Raw genomic sequence first — 23,423 nt, 5'->3', positions numbered from 1 at the left:
TAGAGTTTGCAAAGAACAAAGCTACATACTCTTTTGTAAGGCTTTACACCCCTAGGGTTAGTCTTCGAGTCATATCATTTGCTCAGGTTCACCAAGAACGCCCTGCCTATAGTAATTTTGCAGTGAACTGTGAAGGTCAATTGCAAAAAGCTGTGTACAAGTAATCTTATATTTAAAGTATGGGAAAGGTGAAGTAACTAGTGACATGTTATTAAAAACTGGCACAGATTATATTCCAAAATTTTCAGACGACCAGAAGCCACTTTTAGGAGACTGGTGTCAAATTTGTCTGCAATATACCTGGGAGATTTGAAGGCAAGATTTGATTAAATTTCCTTTAAAAAAAAAAAAACTTAAAAAATCCAACTTCTTTCTAATATACAGGCACAGTGCTAAGAGCAGGGAATTCTGCAGTGCAAAGCAATCAAATTGTAACACCAACTAATTTACTTGAACATCTCATGCCTTTGAAGTTGCGTGTAGTTATTTCTCTGTCCCCCCACCCCTCCCAAAAGGATTTTTAGAATTATTTATTGTTTTTAGCATTTGTAAAAAGGGCTTCTTGGTGTGGCTATTTGATAGGTCTGCAATTTGAACTGCCTATTGTGTTTTTTTTAATTGTTTGTTGTATGGCTGAACATAAAGAACTGTTTCCTCTCATATGCTTCTGATCAAGGGACTTCATTTTGAAAGCTAAGGGCCGGACTGCACTGTAAGAACCATGGTTGTCTCCATGTTAACCAACATGTTTAAGGACATCCATATTGTAATATACGTTTGGGTTTTTGTTGCTAACATGAAAAGAAAACATGATTCTATAATTGTGTGGGTTCTGATACTGTTCCCTAATATGGAGAGGCGTTGTTTTGCTGTCCACACAAGCAATAATAAAAAAAAAAACAAAACCAAAAACCATGTCCTGGCATACAACTTTGCTAGTGCATAGTTATTCTTGCAGCACAGAGAGATTAACTGCACATTCTTTTGCTAGTTTAGCATTGGCCTTTCAGTACTTCTTGAATTGAAAACTACAGTTGGACTCCGCTTCAGATGAGACATACATAGTTTCCTGGTGTTGGCTGTAATTATACACGTAATGGTAATACAAGTAAACATGACACGTTATTTAATATCTTTGATGATCCTCTAGCTATCTAGAGAAAAATAGTACCATCCCTTGCATTATTTATGGTGAGAACCACGGACCAAACAGTTAGTAGGCAGAGAAACTCCAGATTTGAAGGACAGAGCCTCATGGAATTTCCAGCAGATTTTTTTCTGTTTTCTGTAGAATCTAACCTTCATTAAAAAACATCGGTCCCTTTAAGACCTTTCAGAATATAAACGGATACAATGTTAACTCAGAAATCTAAGTCTACAATGCTAACTTTTCCACTATTGACCATTTATCAGAAATAACCAGGCAATGTATTTATCCATCACTTTTGAAAGCCATGGTGGATATTGCCACAAGGAGCAGCTGGACAGCTGGTTGCTATCAAAGAACTCAGGGACGTAAAGACCAAAAAGAAAAACTCGCAGTAAGACGCTTTCAGAACTCTTCAACATAAACAAGACCTAAGATTTACAATAAATTATGCAACAGGACTCAAAGTAGTTCAAGTCCAAGCTTACCTTACGCAACATTCTACTGCACGACACCAGTGAGGCATCTCATCATGAAGGGAACACAGCTGATGGCAGGAACTGAACACTTTCTCAGCGTCACTGTACCAGCCAGCATCTGATAGGAACCCTCCTGGAAATTCAAGACCAAACAAACCTTTGGACACCATTCAATCGTAAAAGATTAATTTTTCTTAATTGGAAAGCTTGTGAAATTTGTACTATTATGCCTTTTCACTGCAGATTAAGAGTAAAAGAACAGGAAGAAGTGGGTATCCAGTTCCCAAATTAAGATATAGGAAGTCAATGCTACCATAATTTGGAGACAGGATGACCTTGCAGTGACATGTTACTACATCACTTTACAAAGAAATATCGTGAGGTTCTATTCATATTATGGGGATTCTGTTGGGTTCATCAACAGTCCTTGGTTTGAAGGGGATGAAACGTAAATGTGAAAGGATTCATCTTCAATCAAAATATAACTTATTGGTATTATGTATATTTCTCTCCCTCAGTTTTTTGTCAAAAATATATATTAAATTAACCAAAAGTTTTCACGTTGTGTAAATATCGTATCTACCAAATTTCTAATCCCTTCTGTGTATTTAAAAGGGTGGTGTTTAAAAACAGCTCCACTGAATCAGAACCTGACCAGAAAAAATATACGTATATTTATATATATAAAACATATTTTAGAACTGTTTCAAACTCCAAACCCATGTCTAAATGTAATCTTCTAAAGATGTTCTAAAATACTTTATTTTATTCTTTTATGCCTTTAATTCAAGTTTAATTTAAGCTAAAGCATCATAGTTAAATGGCCTTGTACTTCATCACCACTTACCTAAAACAAAACCAATCTGGATTGCTTTGTCTTTTACATCAGAGTCTGATTCTGCTATGTAGGAGCACCATCTACTGAATGAATAGGCCAGCACAGAAGCAACTTTTACTCCATGATCCATCAGAGCCTGAAAACAGTGATGAAGCAAGTGTCTGAAAGGAAAGAAAACAGTATTTATTTAATATGTAATAAAAAAAACTCCTAAGTATTCCAGTGAGTTATTTTAATATTACATACTCAAGTCATAAATACTAAAAAAAAATAAAAAAAATCTAAAACCCCCTGAAAATAGTGCCCAGACCCATCTACCTCAAGACCAGTAGTATACAGTTGTTGCATTGTACATTACAAAGTGGATTTATACAGTTCCGGAAACAGTGCAGGGTATTTTAAAAACAGAAGCCACCTACACACGCCATTAAAAACAGCCAACAAAATTTAAAAACAGATTTTAAAACAGGAAATGATCCATCATTCTGAATTTCAACCAAAAGCCAATTTCACAGATGTGAAACATATTCGGAAGCCTGTTTCCAAAGTTCTTAATTAAAACTGTGTAGAAACCAATAGTAAAAGGAGGTTATTCAGAGTCTAAGACCAGGAAAATACAATAAGGAGAAAGGTGATAGCTTTTTAAAAAGCTAGTGCTTATTCTGGATTCAGAGGAGAATACAGCCCAGTTACAAGTCTAACACAATGGGACTGTCAGAGAGATGGAGTTCCTCAGCTTGAGAAGTTTTTCCTATTATTTTGGCAGACAATCACACGGGCATATAGGGACAGATCCTTTATACATTCGCTATATTCTTACTGGTCTGATTTAAGGCTTTCAAAAAGGATGAAGCTGAACTTGCATTTAGCCTTTTAATACAACATATGTTCTGTGGGGTAAAGAAAACTGAGTATTGCAGCCACAGATCTTTTCAGCATTACATTGGAGGGTTGCCAAAGCCCCCACAGGATTCATGTCTAGCATATTTTAGTTAAGTAAAACTAACAGAAAATTCATATGGGGGACAAATGCTACAAAGATTTTAATGGCTTTACCCATTTACCTAAAAACTAAGAGATGTGACAGAAACAGTGATCTGGAATTCAAAAGCCCTTCTGTGAAGTTGGAATGGAGTTCTACTGTTCATCAGTAAAATATGAGACCATAGGGGAGGGGCACATTCTTCAAATTTAAGACCAGGAGTGAAGCATAAGAGCTGAACACCCAGGTAAAATGCAGACATATTTAAGCTCTGAAGAATGGCATAAAAGTCAGTTTACTTGTAGTAATTTTATATAGTGCTAAAGACCAGCTGGTCCATAAAATTAGATTAGTTTTAAAGGTGTGTGTGTGTGTGTGTGTCTGTATTACACACCCAGTGTATTGGTGCATTTCTTTGTTTGGTATCACATACTGGTCTTATTTTTCTACATTTTTACCTATCCCCTCTAAATGGTAATTAGATTAATTTAACACATGTACCTTTCATTGAACCCTCTGCTGCCTTGTGAAGCATTGCAATGTAATTTTAAAGGGAAAGTTAAAAAAAAAAAGTGACAACCCTAACTGTGATCTGCCCTAGGCATCATGTTCTGTTTTAGCCATTACTTAAAAACAGCGATCGGGAAGTTTCGCTGTGTCCTGAATGATATAAACGTAGTGACAATGGAACAGCGTATTTTTTGGTGTGGGGAAAGGGAGGAAGAAGATTTTATTTATTGATATTTTGCGTCATTTACAACAAGACATTACAATTACATTGCCCTGTCATGTATGGGTACCCGTTGTAATGCAGAATTAACAAGGTTAATTAACATATAACAATACATGGTCAGTGTAGAATATCAACAACATTCCCTTTTTTTCCTGAAGTATTTAAACACAACCCTAACACAGGGTGTGTATGGATGGGTGTGTTTGTCTATCTAGCGACACACCCACCCATTTATATTCTCTTCTTTTGGCAGGGGGGGGGAGAAAGCTGGATGTGTTCTGGGGGGCAAAGGGGAGAGTCTCAGAATAGAAAACTGAATTTCCACCTTTCTCCCAAGATATATCAATCAACTGTTTCAAAATACCCAAGAGGGCTTAGCCCACTTCAGGAATGGCTTGGAAAGTCAGTTATTTCAATACATGAAATTTTGCCTCTATAGCCTGGCAACAATAGAAACCAGGCAAAGTAATGTAATGTCAGCTTTAAAGTCTTGCTAGCCACCCCAACCTCTAGGTACACATTTAGACCGTTTTTGGCTTTAGAAAGATTAGGGAAATACCTTGCCAGGATTAAAATCAGATTTTCTTTAGAACCCCTGATATACTCAACTCCTAAAATGTAAAGAGTCATAGATGAATGTGTGTACTAGAAAGTAGCTATGGAAAAGATACAGATATGAATAGTTCAAGAACATTTTTTGTGTACTTTTTCCAAAAAATGGGATTAAAACAAGACAGAAAAATGAAATGTGATTGAGCAATAATTTAAGATGGTTACCTTTTATCTAAAGCTCGTAACACCTTTGCAAAAACTTCTAGTTCACAAAATTCACTACCCAACTGGCATAAGCGACCTTGTTGGTAAAGCTGGAAGAAGCAAAAAAATTGAAAAAAGTTTAAAATTATGAAATCTACTAAACATTTTCTGAATAGTAAAACAGATATTTTACATTAATAGTAAAATATTATTCTAAAATCTTTACTTGCCACATCACCTGTGAACTACAGCGGACTAACTAGAACAAGGGTAAATAATCACAAGGGAGAGTTCAGTTACCAACAAACAATAACGTGCTATCGCTGTATTCTGTAGAAAAACAGATGTAAAGTTTCAAGGAAAGAGATAAGGTGGATAGTAAGTCACAAAAGGAGTTATCCAGCACTCTGTTCTAAAACATCCATTATGCCCTATTGTCCTTGCTGTCATTCCTTTATTGAACCAATTATGGCCACAAAGATACCAGTTCACTGGGCAACACAGTATATACAGTTGATCACACAACTGCACCATTCACACTTACAGTGGGGACTAGCTAGGTGGAACAGGGGGATGCACCTAGGTACCTTGAAGCATTAGAATGGTTTTCTAATCTCAAAATTCAATTATAAATCCCAGCACATTGCTTTTGAAATGCCATATGAAAGAAGATCACACACGAATGCAGTCAGCCAACCAATCAGTAAACTTATTTAAAAATGATTACCAATTCCTTTGATTCCCAAGATGCTTCATAATGGAAAGCTGTTCAGATTGTCTACTTGCAACCATACCAGCACAGACTGGGATTGCATCAGATCTCGAAGGCTAAACAGAATTGGTCTGTGTTCATTTTTAACTCTAACACCATTCTATAAAATGCATGGTGGCAGACAAAGGGATATTGACAACTCAGAAGGTGTCCCTACTTTATCCAGTGCTGAAACGGACTATAAACCAAAATGAAAGTGAGTAGCCATTCTCCCCCAGTCAACTACAGTTTCGAGCTGAAGAGATGTGACCGTTTTTCTTTCAAAGCCTGTAGAAAGAAGTATTTTAAAAACAGTTTTAGAGGTATTATTTACTCAACACTGTTTGTAGCTCAGAAATATGAGAAACTTCAAATCAGCATTATTCTTTTAACAGTTTTGTGCTGTTGGGAAAAATTAGTTATTGCTTGCCAATTCTCTGATTCTTGTGGAGCATAGGCCAAGTTGGTTTGTTTAGTACATTATGTACTTTTCTGTGCTCATCAAAACACTTAGTTTTGAGGGGGGAAAAGTTAGTTAAGAGATACTGTCGGTTCTTTTGGTCCAAAATTTAAGTTAAGCTAAAATAGTTTTATTTTTTATATAAATTACATAATACTGAAACAGATTTGTTGGGATATATATTTTTTCCTACAGTGTTTGTACTCAGACACATAACATCAGTGTGTTCATACATGAGAAACAGAAACCTAATCAAAACAAGACTGATCATTTCAATGTATAAGCTGAATGCAGAGCAGAAAGTAAGCTACATAAATGAAGATTAAATTTAATTTTTAAAAATTAAGTCATTAGTAATGTAAGGAGAGAAACTCATTTTACACAATATGTAAGTAGATCAGCACACCTTTAATGGACAGAATTTTTTTAAGTACATACATTGCAGCACTTAATGTTGATTCTAGAAAACAGCAAGTTTGGATATTTTAATAAATCCTCCAATAAACCTGAAAACTCGCTGACCTAATAATGTCAATTGCAACAAACACATTTTCCCTTGAGTCATGTATTTTGTTGCAAAAATGTCTCAACACTTTTTAAATGACGTAAAGTTTCATATAATGTTACCCTTCAAATACATACTGCATTTCTTCTGTACTTCAAAGGGTTAAGGTCATCAAAGAAGGGGAGTAACTCACTGCACTACTAAATGTTCCTCTTTTGTCAGAAGGAGGACGTGGTCTTAGAATAAATGCATAAAAGTAAGTACTTCCATTTTCCGCAGCCTAGCTGTCTAAAAGTCAATGAAGTAACAACTTTACATCAAAGACTCTGAAGTGTATTTTCTCTAATTAAAGAATTGCTCAATCACAACTTGAATTTCAATAACACCAATGGAGGCAGATGTCTTGCTGAATGAGGTCATTTGTGAAAGGAACTAAAAAAGTTACCAAGCTGCATTAATATTGATTTAACAATCACAAATACTACTTTAGTGTTCAATATGTACATTGCTCCATTAAAAAAAAAATTCCAAGGTTTTTTTTTTTCTTCCTTTTTTCTGGCAAGCCATTATTAAAGCAGGTTAAAAAGCATTATCCCTTTTTTGAGACTCCCACACTGCTAGCATCATAAACTCAGCCCTACACTCCCAAACATCAATTGTAATTAAAATCCTTTTAATAAAAATATTTCTGAAATATGGGTACACAATCTTATAATGTATGTACTGTAAAATTTCTCTTGTATTTTACTTGTGTTTTGATTTACAGGCTGATTAAGATATGTGGAGTTTTTAGTCAAAATACGTCATAATTTTAAAATCAGAGTCAAAAATCCATATAAATACATATATAATTTGTCTTGGGAAAAGTTACTGATATTTGCTTTTCTACAACCGATTCCTGCAGATCTCTTTTCTTCTTTCAGTGACATAGACTTGCATGCCTGCCATTCAAATGACAAACTTTTCCCTAGTGTAACCCAAAATTCTGACTGCTTGGCGTATTTACCATCCACCCCCTATTCTGCAAATACTGGCAAAAAATTTAAAGGAAGTAACCCAGATTAAGTCTACTTAATCTGTGGTGGTATGAATGCTGCATTTTCAAACACATGGTAACAGATACTTGATTTAGAAAAGAAAGGGGGACTTCAAATTATGATGAGTAGCAGGCAGTTTTTCTAGAAGATTCACTCCTAATAAGCACAAGCACATTCAGAAACCCTTGGAAACAGGATTTCCACTGTTATCCAAGTTTCTCAAACCTGCACCACGTGACCCAAGAAAGGAAGAAATTGTTCTCTGTTGGAAACCCACACAGAGACTGAGAATTCATGATCACAAGGCCAGCTAGTTTATTTGAAACAAATGTCAAGTTCAAGGGAAATATCTATTGTCAAGCATTGTTGTAGTTCTGAACCTCTCAGAATATTTGTTTCTTGAAAGAAATACTTTTTCTGACACAAGCTTAAGCTATCTGGTGTTTAAATGTAAACTCACGTTCAACAATTAACTCCGGTTTTCTGCTTTAGAAGCCATTGCAGAAATAGATATCAGTTACTGCGGTAGATCATTTAACGGCCATCTACAGAAAAATGACATAGGACTCGTCTAGAATGGTTTCCAACTGTATCAAAAAATAAAGGTGCTGCAGCAGGAGTGGGCAATCTGTGACCCCTCAAGGTCATCTGACTGAGGGCCACGAGACATTTTGCGGACGTTGACCGTCCCCAGGTATGGCCCCTGCCTGTTTATGGTCAATGTCGGCAAAACGTCTCGTGGCCCTCAATCAGACTACCCTGATGGGCCGCACGCTGCCTGCGGGCCACAGGTTGTGCACCACTGTGCTACAGCAACATTAAGTCTTGGCACTTCATGCGTGGCTTGGTATTTTTAAATTTAATAATAACCCAAACCACACGGGCCACATCCGGCCCGCGGGACCCTCCAACCCAGCCCCTGAGCTCCTGGCCCGGGAGGCTCGCCCCCGGCCCCTCCCCCACAGCCTCAGCACACTGTGCTGCCGGAGTAGTGTATTAAAGTGCTCCGCGTAGGAATGTGCTACTGGTAGAGTTACAGAGAGCAATTTACTATACTACACCCAGTGCAATACTCTGCAGCGCCGCCAGCCACCTGTGCGGTAAGGGGGCAGGGAGCGGGGCGAGGGGTTGGATAGAGGGCAGGGGAGTTTGGGGGGGGTGGTCAGGGGTGTGGATGGGGTCGGGGTGATCAGAGGGCGGGGAGGGGAAGTCAGGAAGGAGGAGGGGTTGGATGGGGTGGCGGGGGGTGGATGCGGCTGGAGTCCTGGCGGTGGGGGGGAGGAGGGGGGCACGGATAGGGGGCAGGGGCACAGCCTCCCCTAACCGGCTCTCCATACAATTTCTGAAACCCGATGTGGCCCTCAGGCCAAAAAGTTTGCCAGCCCCTGCACTACACACAGCTATAAGACTATCATATGTTCTTCAAAACAGAGTTCTGAGAGTGACACTACTCAATCCTAAAATGGAGAAAATCTCTTTAAAAAGACATCATCATACAAGCTGGGTGCCGCTGAATCTCATGAGGATTCCCCACCCCCACAACACAACCACACACACGAGGATCCCTTGACAAAGGATTGTTTATAAAAAACAGTAGGGAAAGTAAGAAGAAAAAGTCAACCATCATCACCCTATCAAATTATATGAAGTCAGCCTGAAAAAATGGAATGCTCTATATTTCTAGAAATAAGATGACATTTTTAATATGGTCAGATATGCCAATATTCCAGTGAAGAGCACAACAGACTTGTCTATAACTAAAATAAAGGAAAGAGCTGCTAAAAAAATTAAAGCATTTGTCTTGTCAAAATGATATACATCACAGTTTCTAACCTGCCTTCGGGGGGGGGGGGGAACCCCACTGTTGATACTATAGCATAGAATAATTCTTTTAGAAATCTATGTCTATTATTTTAGCTACAGTTGCTAAATTTTCGAAACACTATACCAAACTTTAGAATGCACACTAATCTTCATTCTCATTTACAATGGCCAGGGAAATTCAACAGAGCTTGTCTACACTATGGGCACTACAGGGGCACAGCTGTTGCGCTGTAGCTATGCTGTTTTAGCACCACGTAGACGCTTTTTACAGAGATGGAAAGGGTTTTTCTGTTGCTGTAGCTAAGCCACTTGGTGAGTCATGGTAGCTAGGTCAATCTGATTTTAAAAGTAGACCAGGCCCAACATGGCACCTTTCTAGCTAACCACACTTAAAAAACATTTCTTGGTACTAAGAAGGTAGGCTGTGATCTTGCCAAAACTCAAGGTTAAACAGACCAGTCAGTATTTGGATATGAAACCTCAGGAGGCTAAAGTAAGGTCTTCTCTACAAAGAAACTTGCACTGCTTTAATAAATCAGTTTAGTTAAACTACTGCAAACCCTCATGTAGGCACTTATCTTAATTTAATAGTGGCTTTTACTGGTTTAGCTTAAGACGTTCAGGGGGTTGCACTACTTAACTAACCTGGTTTAAATTCATACCTGGGGTTAAACCAGGGCAACTCTCTGTACAGACAAACCCTGTGATGTTGGCAACGCAGTTGGCACTTAAAGGCAATGATCTTGCAAACTCACATACTACTAAAGTGCTTAAAATTGAGTTTTATTCAAGTCAATGGGTCTACTTACATGGACACATTTTTTCAGGATCAGAGCCCAAGTCACTATTGAACAAATACCAAAGTACAGCACTATTGTGCATTTACTCATGACGTTGCGTGACAAACAAAAAAAAAGGTAAAACACCATGGTGAGTTTCTCCTTCCTCCCCACCCCAAATAAAAAACAAACAATCAGCTCTAGTTCTTATTAAATATTCGATGGTGCTTCTTGTTAGACCAACAGTACTAACTACTAGTCTAAAGCAACACACTATTTTACCCAACACACCCCTAACCTTTCAGTTGGATCCTGTAGTTCCCTTCCCCCTTCCAGCCCTCCCTCCCCCCATTGATGTTAACATGGTATGGTACGCTGTTAAACATGTGCTGAATTCTACCTTACAATTGGTAAGATTAGATTATTCTCATAATAGGCCTGCAAAGTGCTTTGAGGCCCTTCAGGATGAAAGGACATACATTATAAAATTATACTCTTCTACAGAAGTTGTAACAACATAGATTTATTACAGCATGACCACCAAGTTGGATGCTTGAAGATCTGACATGTAAAACACCTTCCCAAAGAAACTGTTGTGTACTTTACTTTTTATCGTGTCATGATAAAAAAAACCAGAACTTAAATTTTTAAATCTATTATAGGCAACAGCTAGGATTATTACAGAGATTAGACATTTTCCTAGTTTATTTACTTTGTACATTTCACAGCACTTTGTACGCCATTTCACTCTTTCCCATGAGCAGTCAGTTTCCTCTATTTGTGCAACTGTTAACAAAGAAAGGGAGAGAAACATTTTCACAGAGAAAGGAAAATGTGCTTTTAAAAAATTGGTAGCGAAATTTGGAACAGGTGTACTTATTACTTACTTAAAAACTTATTTTTTCCCTTAAACGGATAGATTTCAAGTTTAGTGCATCCCTTTGGAAGACTTTTCCTCTACTCATTTCCAACACTATTAAAATACTGTTTATAAATAGGACAAAATTGAGAAATGTAAAGTCAATGTAATCTGGAGACAAGGATAGCTACAAACAGATACATTTTTACTTTAGCAGGAGAAAAGTTATATTGCTTCTGTATTTGGCTCAAGTATGATCCTTACTGAAATACTCTATCCTGTTCTGATTACCACAGTTCCAAGAAGGATGTTGAAAAATTGGATGGGGTTCACAGAAGAGCCATAAGAATGACGGAAGGGTTGGAAAACATGCCTTATAGCAAGAGATTCAAGGAACTCAATCTATTTAGTTTATCAAAGAGAAGATTTTAGGCTGACTTCCCTCTCATGGGGAAGAGATACTTATAATAAAAAGGGTTCAGAGTAGCAGCCGTGTTAGTCTGTATTCGCAAAAAGAAAAGGAGTACTTGTGGCACCTTAGGGACTAACAAATTTATTTGAGCATAAGCTTTCATGAGCTACAGCTCACTTCATCAGTTGCATTCAGTGGAAAATACAGTCGGAATATTTATATACATGGAAAACATGAAACAATGGGTGTTACCATACACACTGTAACGAGAGCGTGATCACTTAAGGTGAGCTATTACCAGCAGGAGAGCGGGGAGGAAAAAACCTTTTGTAGTGATAATCTGTAGTGAAGAATTGCAACTTTTAGGTCTGTAATCGAGTGACCACAGAGATTGAGAACACTTCAATCTCTTTGGTCACTCGATTACAGACCTAAAAGTTGCAATTCTTCAACAAAAAAACCGTCAAAAACAGACTCCAACGAGAGACTGCTGAATTGGAATTAATTTGCAAACTGGATACAATTAACTTAGGCTTGAATAGAGACTGGAAGTGGATGGGTCATTATTTCCCTCCCCCACACCCCGCACTGTTCCTCAGACGTTCTTGTCAACTGCTGGAAATGGCCTACCTTGATTATCACTACAAAAGGTCCCCGTCCCCCCCCCGGCTCTCCTGCTGGTAATAGCTCACCTTAAGTGATCACTCTGGTTATAGTGTGTATGGTAACACCCATTGTTTCATGTTCTCTATGTATATAAAACTCCCCACTGTATTTTCCACTGAATGCATCCGATGAAGTGAGCTGTAGCTCACGAAAGCTTATGCTCAAATAAATTTGTTAGTCTCTAAGGTGCCACAAGTACTCCATTTCTTTTTGCTTATAATAAAAAGTTCTTCAGTCTAGCAGACAAAGGTATAACAAGATTCATCAGCTAAAAGTTGAAGCTAGCCAAATTTAGATTTAGACACTCCATCACTGGACATTTTAAAATCAAGAACTGGATATTTTTCTAAAAGATGTGCCCTAGATCAAACAGGAATTAATTCAGGGCATTCCCATGGCCTACGTATCATGCAGGAGGTCTGCCTAGATCAGGGGTCTCAAACTCAAATGACCACGAGGGCTACATGAGGATTAGTACATTGGCCCGAGGGCCGCATCACTGGCATCCTGCCCCCTGCTGCCCCGGCCCCGCCCCTTCCATGAGGCCCCGCCTCTTCCCACCCCTTCCCTGCCCCCATTCCCAGGAGAGGTTCAGGGTGCGGCAGGGGGCTCAGGGCACAGGGTTGGGGTGCAGGAGGGGGTGTGGGGTGCAGCAGGGGGCTCACGGCAGGGGGTTGGGGTGCAGGAGGGGTTTCGGCTGCAGAGAGGTTCGGGGGCCAGACTCTGGCCCGGCGCACACCGGGGGCAGGGCAGGCTCCCTGCCTGCCAGCCGTGTCCCCGCGCTGCTCCAGGACACGGCCGGAACCTGCGGGAGGGGAGGCACAGGGGTCTGTGTGTTGCCCTGGCCGCGCCTCCAGGCACTGCTCCCTGCAGCTCCCATTGGCTGGGAATGGGGAACCGCGGCCAATGGGAGCTTCGGGGGAGCTACCTGGAGGAGCGGCCAGGGCAACACACAGACCACTGGGCCCCCTCCCCCAAGTCCCGGCTGCTTCCTGGAGTGGCGCGGGGGCAGGGCAGGCAGGCAGGGAGCCTGCCCTGCCTCCGGTGTGTGCCAGGCCAGAGCCGCTCTAGGTAAATGCGGGGGGAACCGCGGGGAGCTGGCAGGCTGCATGAAATAACCCCGCAAGCCACGTGTTTGAGACCCCTGGCCTAGATGATCACAACAGTCCCTTCTGGTCTTACAATCATCTATGAATCCTTCCGTGCCAGCACTGGTTGCTTTTCTGAAAGGTGCTTTTCTTGAATAAATGGGGAGGAGAAAGGGTTGGGGAGAAAAACAAACCGTCTTTTCCATTCCACACTTGATTTCTGCCCCAAAAGTACAGCATACTAAAACCGCACAAACATAAGGTTTGATAAAATCCTTGAAATCACACAGAACATTCACAGCAAAAATCCTACTAATGTAACCCATCAACTTAAGGCTTTTTCCCTTCACTGTAAGACACAGTGCTTATTTATGGCCTTGTTTATACTACTCTGGTCAGAAACCCTCAATCTGGAGGAATAGCTGCAGTTGTTTCACAGTTTATCTACCCTTTCCTCCCTCACTAAATTAACTGCCCAAGTGTCATGAGCCTTGGAACAAAACAAGATTTTTTTGTTACAAACATTTTCTACAAGACTAATTCATCAACAAGCAACGTCAGCTCAGAGAGACACATGATTCGAGCAAACTCAACCATAGGATAGTATCACCACTGTTAAGAATCATTAAATACTGTTGCAAAGCAGAGTTGACATTTTATTGCAAGCCATGTGCTGTTTCAGCAAATTTCTATTTATTCATGTTGTTTTGCTCTAGAGGAGAATTGATTAGATAGACATAATACAACAGCTTTTATTAGCTGTGTGCGTTCCTCTTTTGGATTAGCAGAACACACAGTAAGAAAACATGGTACTTCAGCTACAGTCAAAACATGCATCGTGGCAATTCTAGATTAAGCTAACTCAGAACCTACCATTCATTTTGAAAAACACTCTGGAAGTTTTACCTCATAACTTCAATTAGACAGACGAAGTGATTACAGTGACATTGCTTTTCCCTAAATAGCTATTCTCACAGCACAAATTAATTTTATTGTAGAGCAATTACTGAATGTTACAATTTTAAGTACCAATGTGTTGAAGCAAATTAATGCTATTCCCCCATTGTTTCTGTGATTAACAATCAGAAGGCCTCAAAAGAATGATTTTTTATAAGTCAATTTAGCCCAACAACTTAAACATTTTTTAAAGGGAATTTTGACCAGGAGAACCCAAGGCTACGTCTACACTACATGTACCACAGCAGCACACAGCTGCAGCCATGCGAATGTGAACACTTGCTCCAGGGACAGAAGGGGATTTTCCATTGCTGCAGTAAACCCACCCCCATGCTAGGCCTAGGGAAGAATTCTTCCATTGACCTGGAGGTGTGTGTAATGGGCTATGGGGTGGCTTAACTAGATAGCTCAGGCGTGTGTGAATTTTTCACATCCCTGAGTGTCCTAGCAAGGTTGACCTAAGTTTTAGGTGTAGACTAGGCCTAAGCATTTGAGGACATTCCACATTAACCAATATAAACCACACAGGTCATCCTCATTAGTCTATATTGGTACAAAACTGCAATCCAAGAGTGTAAAAAAGAAAACACTACAACTAACACAGTTTTCAAATCTTCAAATGCACCAAAGGAGCAAGAGAGTCCAGAAAAAAAGCATACATGGCCAGAAAAATCATATATGTCATTGCTTACAATGTCCTATTGAATCAGACCATTGGTCCAGCTTGTCCAGTATCCTGTATTTGTCAGCAGCCAATACCAGAATCTTCCAAGCAAAAAACAAAAACCAAAAAAACCCCCCACACCCCCTACATATATTTCCTTTTGTTGAGTCCCCTTATGTTATTGCTTTGTGAAGAATATGTGCTCCTTACAGTCTTCCAAAGTTTTCACTAATTCGAATAATTGTATCACTGGCAAACTTCACCAGCTTGCTGTCTACTTCTTCCTCCACATCACTGATATCAAACACTGGTCCCAATACTGCCCTGGAACAAACCAATATCAGCTCCATTTGTCATTACTTACCACAACTACAATGCCTATTGCTCAAAATTAACATGGTCAGGTTGAAATACAGACAACTTAAAAAAAATAATTGAAAGTTGTTCTAAGTATTTTACTTGCTGCTGTCTACCTTTTTCAAATGATTTTTGTTTCACAACCATATTTTAATCAATGTTTTTCTCTCCCCTGTTGCCCCATGCAAAACCCCACAAACAGGGGAAATGGACATAACTAATTATATAAGCAAAACAATTAAACTGGGTTATGTACAAAGTGCTGGCAAGTACACAAAGGAAACTGAAAGAAGTAGAAAAATATTTTCCCTTTAATCTCAATTACTTCTTGTAATAAAATAGTTTTAAAGCTTTTCAAACAGAAATGTGATTTTTTAAAATATATTGATAGTGTTCCTTTAACTAGTTTTTAATCTACATTAGAACTCTGCACCTAACTCAACTGTGATTTTCCTTAATAGTCACCAGGGCCGGACACCCTGAGTGAACTTGTATTTTGGCTCAATTTCTTTGAGTTTGAGACCAGCAGCATCGGGCGCAGGGTATGAGGATCAGTTCTGGGCTGCAGAGCCAGGTGGGCTTCACAGGGAGGCGTTTCTGAACCCAGGGGCTCCCATGGTCATATACCCCCTGACCTCCTAGCAGGAGAAGAGCAGGTGTGCGGCCACCACTCATGCCCGTGGGAAAGGCGGACCTAGGGGCTGGCTCACCTGCTCTGGCAGCTCTAGACAGCATGCCCGCACTCTGCCCAGCTGGCCCCGGCTGGCCAGGTGCTCCAGCCCTGGGCTCGCCTGCACTCACCCCCGTTCCGGCAGTCCAGACCTGGCAGCATGAGGTACTTAGATGGTACCCCCCTAACCGTTGGGCAGTTGCCTACATCACCCATCTATAAGGCTGGCCCTGATTGTCACTTATGAGGGACACTTTCTAAAACTTCTTGAAAATCCAAGTAATAGATCCACAAAATTGCCTTTAGCCAGTTAGTCAAGTGCTAGTTTCCTTAAAGTCAAGTTGATATGGCACTGCTAATTCGCTTACATTTAATAAGAAAGCCTTGCTATGCTTTTAAACACCTCAACAATTTATTAACAATGCTGTAGGAGGACAAACATACCTCATATAAAGGACTCTGCTGTCCCTGTAACTTCCCAGGATAGTCCACTTCTTATTACAAGTTGCTCACTAAACACTTAAGTCCACCACAAATAATACTCCACAACCAGATTCAACTCCCTGAATAGCCTAAGAGAAAATATAAGTTCTGCCAGCAATTCCCTCCCTCCATTTTAAAGAACATAGCAACGGCCCTACTGGGTCAGACCAAAGATCTAGCTAGCCCAGTATCGAACAGTGGCCAGTGCCAGGTGCCCAGAGGGAATGAACAGAACAGGTAATCATCGAGTGATCCATCCCCTGTCGCTCATTCCCAGCTTCTGGCAAAAATACGAGGGCTGTCAGTTTGAGCGTCTCTGCTAATTTCAAGTGTTGCTATACTACACAGGGAAAGAGGCAGTCTTTCAGGTCCTAGGGCCCAAACCATTGAGAAGTATAACATTTAATGCCACATGAGAGGCTTTAAATAAATTCTCTATTTTGACCATTATTCCTACCTATGATTTCTTATTTCAAGTGAACTGGCTGGGAGACCTGGAGCTTTAAGGAATAACAGAACTATTTTGAAGTTTGGAGGCTATAAACATTATAGTTAGTGATGGTTTTGCAAATGGTTATATTGACCATTATATATAAAATAGATTTACAGCTTTGAAGGGTCACAATTAGTTAATATTAATAATCCTGATGAAGGCGGAATGTGACCAGGGTTAGTTACCACACTTATTTTTGCAGAACGTGCGGTGAAATTTTTCATAAACACAAATGGTTACAAACTTAGTGGGATTTTGGGGAACCCCTGCATATCAATCTAACCCTTATTTGCAATCACAAATTGCAGGAGGTCGGACTAGATGACCATAATGGTCCGTTCTTACCTTAGTATCTATGAATCTATGAACCTTTAGACATCTACGGCTAGAAAGAGGTTCTCTCTCCAAAATCTGAAAGCGAGTACAGGTGAGTCACATCATACACGCATTTAACTTACATGAATTCAACTATACGCGCTCGGAAAAAAAAAAGAAAGAAAGAAAAAAAAACGAACAACAAGATACCTGTAAATAGTGGGGACGATTCTGCCCACCATTCCACTCAATGAGCATATGTCCCCGAGTGAGCATGAGATTGGAGACGTGAATCTGCTGTTCCCTCAGTTCCCGTGTGCCTCTCATAGTGCGAGCATCTTGCCGCTGCGGAGTGTGATTCTAGTGTTTAAAGATACTGTACTTATTTTTCGTACAACATTGCCCCTAAACGCAAGCCAACTACTTCATCTGGTGCTCAGCCGAAGAAACGGTGATCTGTTCCAACGCTGGAGGAAAAACTGGCTGTGTTGGACTTATTGAGAGACGGTATGTCGGTCTCCAGTGTGGCGCGTAAATATGGCCACAAGGAATCTAGCATCCGTGCCATCAAGATTCGAGAGAGAGAAACTCGTCAAGCTGTGGCTTCAAGTGCTCCAATAATTGCTCAGGTGACGAGCCAGTTGTGTGGTAAGACTTTAATGAAGACTGAAAAGGCTGGAAGACATGAACCATAAATGTGTGCCTATCGATGGCAACACGTTGAGAGAAAAGGCTCTTAGCCTCTACGCGATGTTCAAACCTCCGGCCAAAGAGGGACAGCTTTCTGATGAGAAGCAATTAAAAGCCAGCCAAGGTTGGCTTAACAGTTTTAGGAACCGCTTCAACCTCAAAAACGTGCAGACTACTGTGAAGCTGCTTCTGCCAACGAAGAGGCAGCAAAAGCCTACCCCAAACAATTAAAGAAAATCATAGAAGAAAAGGGCTATCTTCTGGAACAAGTTTTTAATGCTGATGAGACTGGGCTCTTCTGGAAAAAAAATGTCCAACCGCACTTACACTTTGAAATCAGAAAGACAAGCCCCTGGCTTCAAAGCAACTAAAGACCGTGTGACTGTGTTGTTATGTGGCAATGCGGCTGGGCATTTAATAAAGCCGGGCCTGCAAATCCCCGTGCCCTAAAAGACAAGATCAAAAATCTCCTGCCTATGTTCTGGCAATCAAATAACAAGGCTTGGGTGATGGCAGCATTATTTCTGGATTGGTTCCACAAGTGTTTCATTCTGGAGGTCAAGCAGTACCTCGAAGAGAAAGGACTTGACTTTAAAGCACTGCTGATCATAGACAATGCTCCTGGCCACCCTGCGGCACTCCGGTTATCGCATAACGACACTGACGTGGTCTTTCTCCACCCCAATACCACCTCCAACCTCTCAACCAAGGTGTGATTCGCTGTTTCAAGGCCATGAACATGAGGCTTACGTTCTCACGGATACGTAGCGCTATGGATACTGATCCCAATCTTAATGTGATGGAGTGTTGGAAGTCCTTCAACACTGCCGATTGCATCACTTATATTAAACAGGCAATGGATGCAATCAAGCCTGAAACAGTCAATGAATGTTGGCGAAACCTATGGAAAGAATGTGCGAATGATTTTAAGGGTTTCCCGACCATTGACAAAGAAGTGAAACGCATCGTTCAGGTGGACAGGCAAGTGGGTGGTGATGGCTTCGTCGACATCCTTGAGGAAGAAATTGAAGAATTAATTGACGGCCAAAGAGGAACATTGACTAACGGGGAGTTAGAGGAACTGATAAAATCGCCTACAGAAGATGACGATGACGAACAGGAAGAGCCAGCAAGTGTTCCAAGCAGCGAAACACTTGCATGATTTAATTTCTGAATACGATCCCTCTATGGAATGAAGCCTCAAAATCACACATAGTATTACGGACAATTTGAGACCGTATCAAGAAATGTTTGAGCAGCTCAAGAGACAGAGACAGTTGCCGATCACCATGTTTTTCAAGAAAAAACAACCAGCAGCAGATGAGCCTACGCAATCAACTTCTCGAGCTGAACCAGAGCCAACCACTTTGTCTCCGACTCGCTCTCCATCACCCAAGCTCTCCGTCTCCTGGGTCGACATTAAGCCCTGACGACCCCCTGTAATTACCCCCTGTAATTAAAAATACAGTACTGTAAAATTATATTTTGCATATGTACTCTATTATACATATTACCATACAGGGTTGTATACACAAAACCATGTACGGTATATTGTACTCTTGGGCAATTTAAGGGATTTTCAAGGGTAATTTTGACTATAAGCGATTTTCGCCTTACACGCTGACTTTAGAACCTAACCCCCATATAAGATGAGACTCCACTGTATATGCCATTTACGCATTTATTTTCCACTCCATACTATCTGACATTCAATATTGCTCATGCTCATCAATCAGACAATTACTTTTCCTCAATTATACCCAGAGAATAGATACCAAGGAGTAAAAAGTGTTAACAGTTCACTGAGGTCCTATCTCCACAGGACCAACAATTATGTAAATACAGTAAACGCCCAGCCAAGGTTTTCTTAGGGCTTGCCTCCATGATGGCAGAGGCATTAGAAGTTCTTCAGTGTTCTTTAATGTAGTCTTGTTTCAAACAGTACTTTATTAACACACACTAGGGAACTCTAGCGTGCATCAGCAGGGTCAACGCAGGCCAGTTAACACAAAATATGCTTGTGTGCATTAGAATTTACTGGCAAGTGGTGAGGACTAACGCACAATGTAGACAAGCCCTTAGAGTACTAGTGAATTTTGGTTTTCCTACTTAACACATCTTAAAAGGACTCTGCCCTCTGAAAATTAGGCCTCCTTAAACTGTCTCAACTTGGGGACTGAAAATCACTAACATTTTGAAAGTCCTGGCTGTTTAAAACAAACCGAAAAAAAACCCAACCCTACCCAAAATCACCCCCTACCCCAAAACCCAAAATGGTTATAATACAGTTTGGCTTCAGCCACAGTTCTGGCCAACGGTATCATGATCTGATTCAGCCACATTATTGGTTTGTATTGCAATAGTACCTAGGAGCACCAATCAACGGCCCATTGTACTGGATGCTCTGGAGACATGCAGTAAAAAGACAGTCATTGCTCCAAAGAATTTACAGTCTACGGCCTGATTTTACAAGAAGCTTCATGCACCCACCTCCCCACACACACTGAAATGAATGGGGCTCTGCATAAGTGCAGAGTTTCTTCTAGCATTTGAACCTAAATTAGACTACATCCACGGTTAAACCATACTTAAGGACATGACCAAAGACTCAAAGTGAAAAATACAGATGACAATATAAACTATTATGCAAGACATTCAACAAACAGTGTCATGTAGTTTTATTTACTCTACATGTGGAAATTACATAAATCAACATTTTATTTAGTGGGAATGCAAGCTCTACACATTTTCCAGATTCCTGAGATTCTAAATTTTCATTTTTGGTATATTCTTTAGCAAAAATATATTTTAAAAAGTGGATGCAAGTTGGGTCCCTGATTAGTGTGACAGAAAAACTATTCTTGAGGTCAGGTAACACTGGAACAAGGTTTGCACGTTCACTTCTTAGCCGCTCCCAACCAGGGCAACATACTTCTGTTCGTGAGCATAAAGGGGAGATGAGAGAGAAGTCTCTCTTTATCCATCAGAAGGATTGGCTTGTTCCATAATGGAAAAAGAACAATCAAAGCGAATCAGATTCAACCTGAACACATAGTAAAAGAAGTCAGTTACCTATTAACCTCCCTTACAGATCAGGTTTCAAGGATTCAGGAATAAAGGCAGTGAATATAACAAAAAATAAAAAAAAATAAAAAAATCAATACTACCCCTAAAAGCATCTGTTCCTTGTGCATCTTTAGTGATTACTGAAATATACCCACTGCTTGTGAAAAAATACCAAGAGAGACAGCTCCAGCAAATTCTGATTATCAGTTGTTACAGCTATTGGCAGTTTCAAAAACAAAACAAAAAAAATCAAAGCACTCCTTCAGGTTAGTCACAAAACAGTGTTAAATTAATAGCTCACCATAAATCACTCTCTACAGCCATACTATCTATGAGTGTATGCACAGGAGAGAGACTTTTCTGTATCCCTTAGCCTAACACATAATGCAGATGAATAATATCTAGCATACGTAAATTTCCTTGCCTGTTACCCTCTGATAGGAAATATTTTCCCCTCTCAAGTGATCAACCTTACCTCTGAATACTGCTACTCTAGGCTGACAGCAGGGTTGTTATCTGTCTCAAATATATTTCTGAAAAAATGTTTGTTTTCCCTTTAAAGCACTCTAGGTTTCTTTAAAAGCTTTCTGACCTGAGCATGAAAAGGCAATGCCCCACCTCAGGCCCCTACTAGAGGGCTCCAGAACCTCCTGCTCCCTAGGGTGCTCATTTTGAAGACTTCTTTGATATGAAATGCCAGTCTAGTGGACATGGCCAGTGCAGTGAATACACCTTTTATACTGACTCTAGATTTAGAGGGAAGAAGAAGAGTCTCCCCCAATCCCCCCAAATGACAAGACGGCGGTCAATGAATTAAGTGGTTTAAAGCAAGGTCCCAACCTTTTCACCTGGTGGCTGTTTCCCCAGTAGGTCAGTGGAGAAAGTATAAGGTGGAGACGTTTCTGGTCCCTCTAACCTGAGCATCATCTTACTCTTCTTCCCCCAGCCCCAACACACAAAAGGAAAGACTCCCCCCCTCCCCCGTCGCCTCGAAAAAACTAAGCTCGCCCTCCCAAGTCTCCCTCTCTAAAAATGAGGGGAGGCCTCCCTTCTCCCCCCCTCCCCCCCCAAAATAGGGCTCACTCTTCCCCCACAATCCAGTGTCCTCCCCCCGAAATACTTGGGTTCACCCCCGCCCAATCACCACCCCCTACAGGGGATCCGCACCCAGCCAGCCCCTCGCTATCCCCCTCCCTGTCCGGCGGGGGAAGGAGAAGCAGCAGCAGCCCTCGGCCCTGACTGAACCTCAGACCCAGGAGCCCCCCCCCCCCGCGGCCGCCCCACGCTCCCCCATCTGAGGCTAGCCCCGGGGGGCAAACAGGGCCTGAGGCCCTCCCCTTGGAGGGGCCCACGAGCGAGCTGTCGGGGGCAGGGAGCGGATCTGCCCCAGGCCCCGGCCCCCCTCACCTTGTAGTACACGTCGAACTGGATGTTCTCGGGCAGCGAGCGGATGTCGCGCCGCCGGGCCCGCCCGTAACTATCCACCACGGCCGAGATCGCCGTGTTATAGAGCGTCTCCGGCACCCACTCCAGCTCCACCGCCGCCATCTTGGGTGTGCGGAGCCGCCGCCACCGCCGCCCCACCCCGCACCCGGGGGGCTCCCACCGCCCAGCAGCGCCCGGAGGCTCTCTGCCCGCGGGGGGCCAGGAGGATCCGGCGGCCGCAGCGGCGCCAGAGAGCGCGCACGGCGAGGGGGTGGGGAGCTGAGGCGGGAAGGCGCGGGGAGGGGGGTGATTTGCTCCTGCTGGGCCGCAGCCGGGGGGGAGGCGTCAGGGAGAAGGTCCGGGGAGGAGGGGCGGGAGAGAACGGGGGGAAGGGCCGGCAGAGGGGCGCCCGGGGGAGGTGAAGGGGCGGAGAGGGAGGTGATGAAGCCAGGTGGGGGATGGGGTGATGGTGAGGAGACGGTGTAAAGAGAGGGGAGGTGGGGTAGAAAGTGGGGGGCAGAGAGGGGAGAAAGGGGGCAAAGAAAGGGGGGGAAAGAGGTGCATTTCGGGCACGGAGGGGGGGGAAGGGGTGCATTTTGGTGGGGTGGAAGAGGGAGATGGTCGGGAAGAAAAGCTGGGAAGATGTGGGGCGAGGGGAACTTATGGAGATACAGCGGCCTAAAACTGGTGTCAGTGAGAGGAAAACTCGGCTCTTGTGGAGAGAAGAAGCTGTGCATTAGTCACTGGTGCCATGCAATGCCCTGTCCCCACCAAACTGGCGGCTAAATTATTTTCCTGATTCATGTCGTGTCTGTGTCCAAAAAAACCCAGTGGGGGCTGTCCCTGCTATGAAGGAGGTGCAGCCTAATAAAAGAAGGGGTGGATGGGGGGAGAGGGAGAGCATAAGAGCAAAAAGGTCCAGGGAGGTCTGTAAATATTCAGTAACTTCCTAACCTGGAAATGTAATTTTCTTTTTTTCAGTTATGA

At 41.8% G+C, this 23,423-nt stretch overlaps 1 protein-coding gene across 1 annotated transcript in view; it reads right to left on the bottom strand.

Moving 5' to 3' along the window:
- APPBP2 (amyloid beta precursor protein binding protein 2) overlaps positions 1 to 22,615 on the bottom strand; it is a 39,942-nt gene extending 17,327 nt beyond the window's left edge. The window contains exons 1-4 of the mRNA XM_074974855.1: positions 22,419 to 22,615; positions 4,957 to 5,045; positions 2,474 to 2,625; positions 1,636 to 1,759 (exon numbers count right to left, since the gene is read on the bottom strand). Of these exons, the coding sequence (XP_074830956.1) occupies positions 1,636 to 1,759; positions 2,474 to 2,625; positions 4,957 to 5,045; positions 22,419 to 22,559 (506 nt within the window). The 5' untranslated portion in view covers positions 22,560 to 22,615. The remainder of the gene's footprint in view (positions 1 to 1,635; positions 1,760 to 2,473; positions 2,626 to 4,956; positions 5,046 to 22,418) is intronic.
- Positions 22,616 to 23,423: the final 808 nt, after the last annotated feature.

This window comes from Natator depressus, chromosome 17 (assembly GCF_965152275.1).
Source record: "Natator depressus isolate rNatDep1 chromosome 17, rNatDep2.hap1, whole genome shotgun sequence".
Classification (NCBI taxonomy): domain Eukaryota; kingdom Metazoa; phylum Chordata; order Testudines; family Cheloniidae; genus Natator; species Natator depressus.
This window is presented reverse-complemented; position numbering and strand designations above follow the sequence as displayed.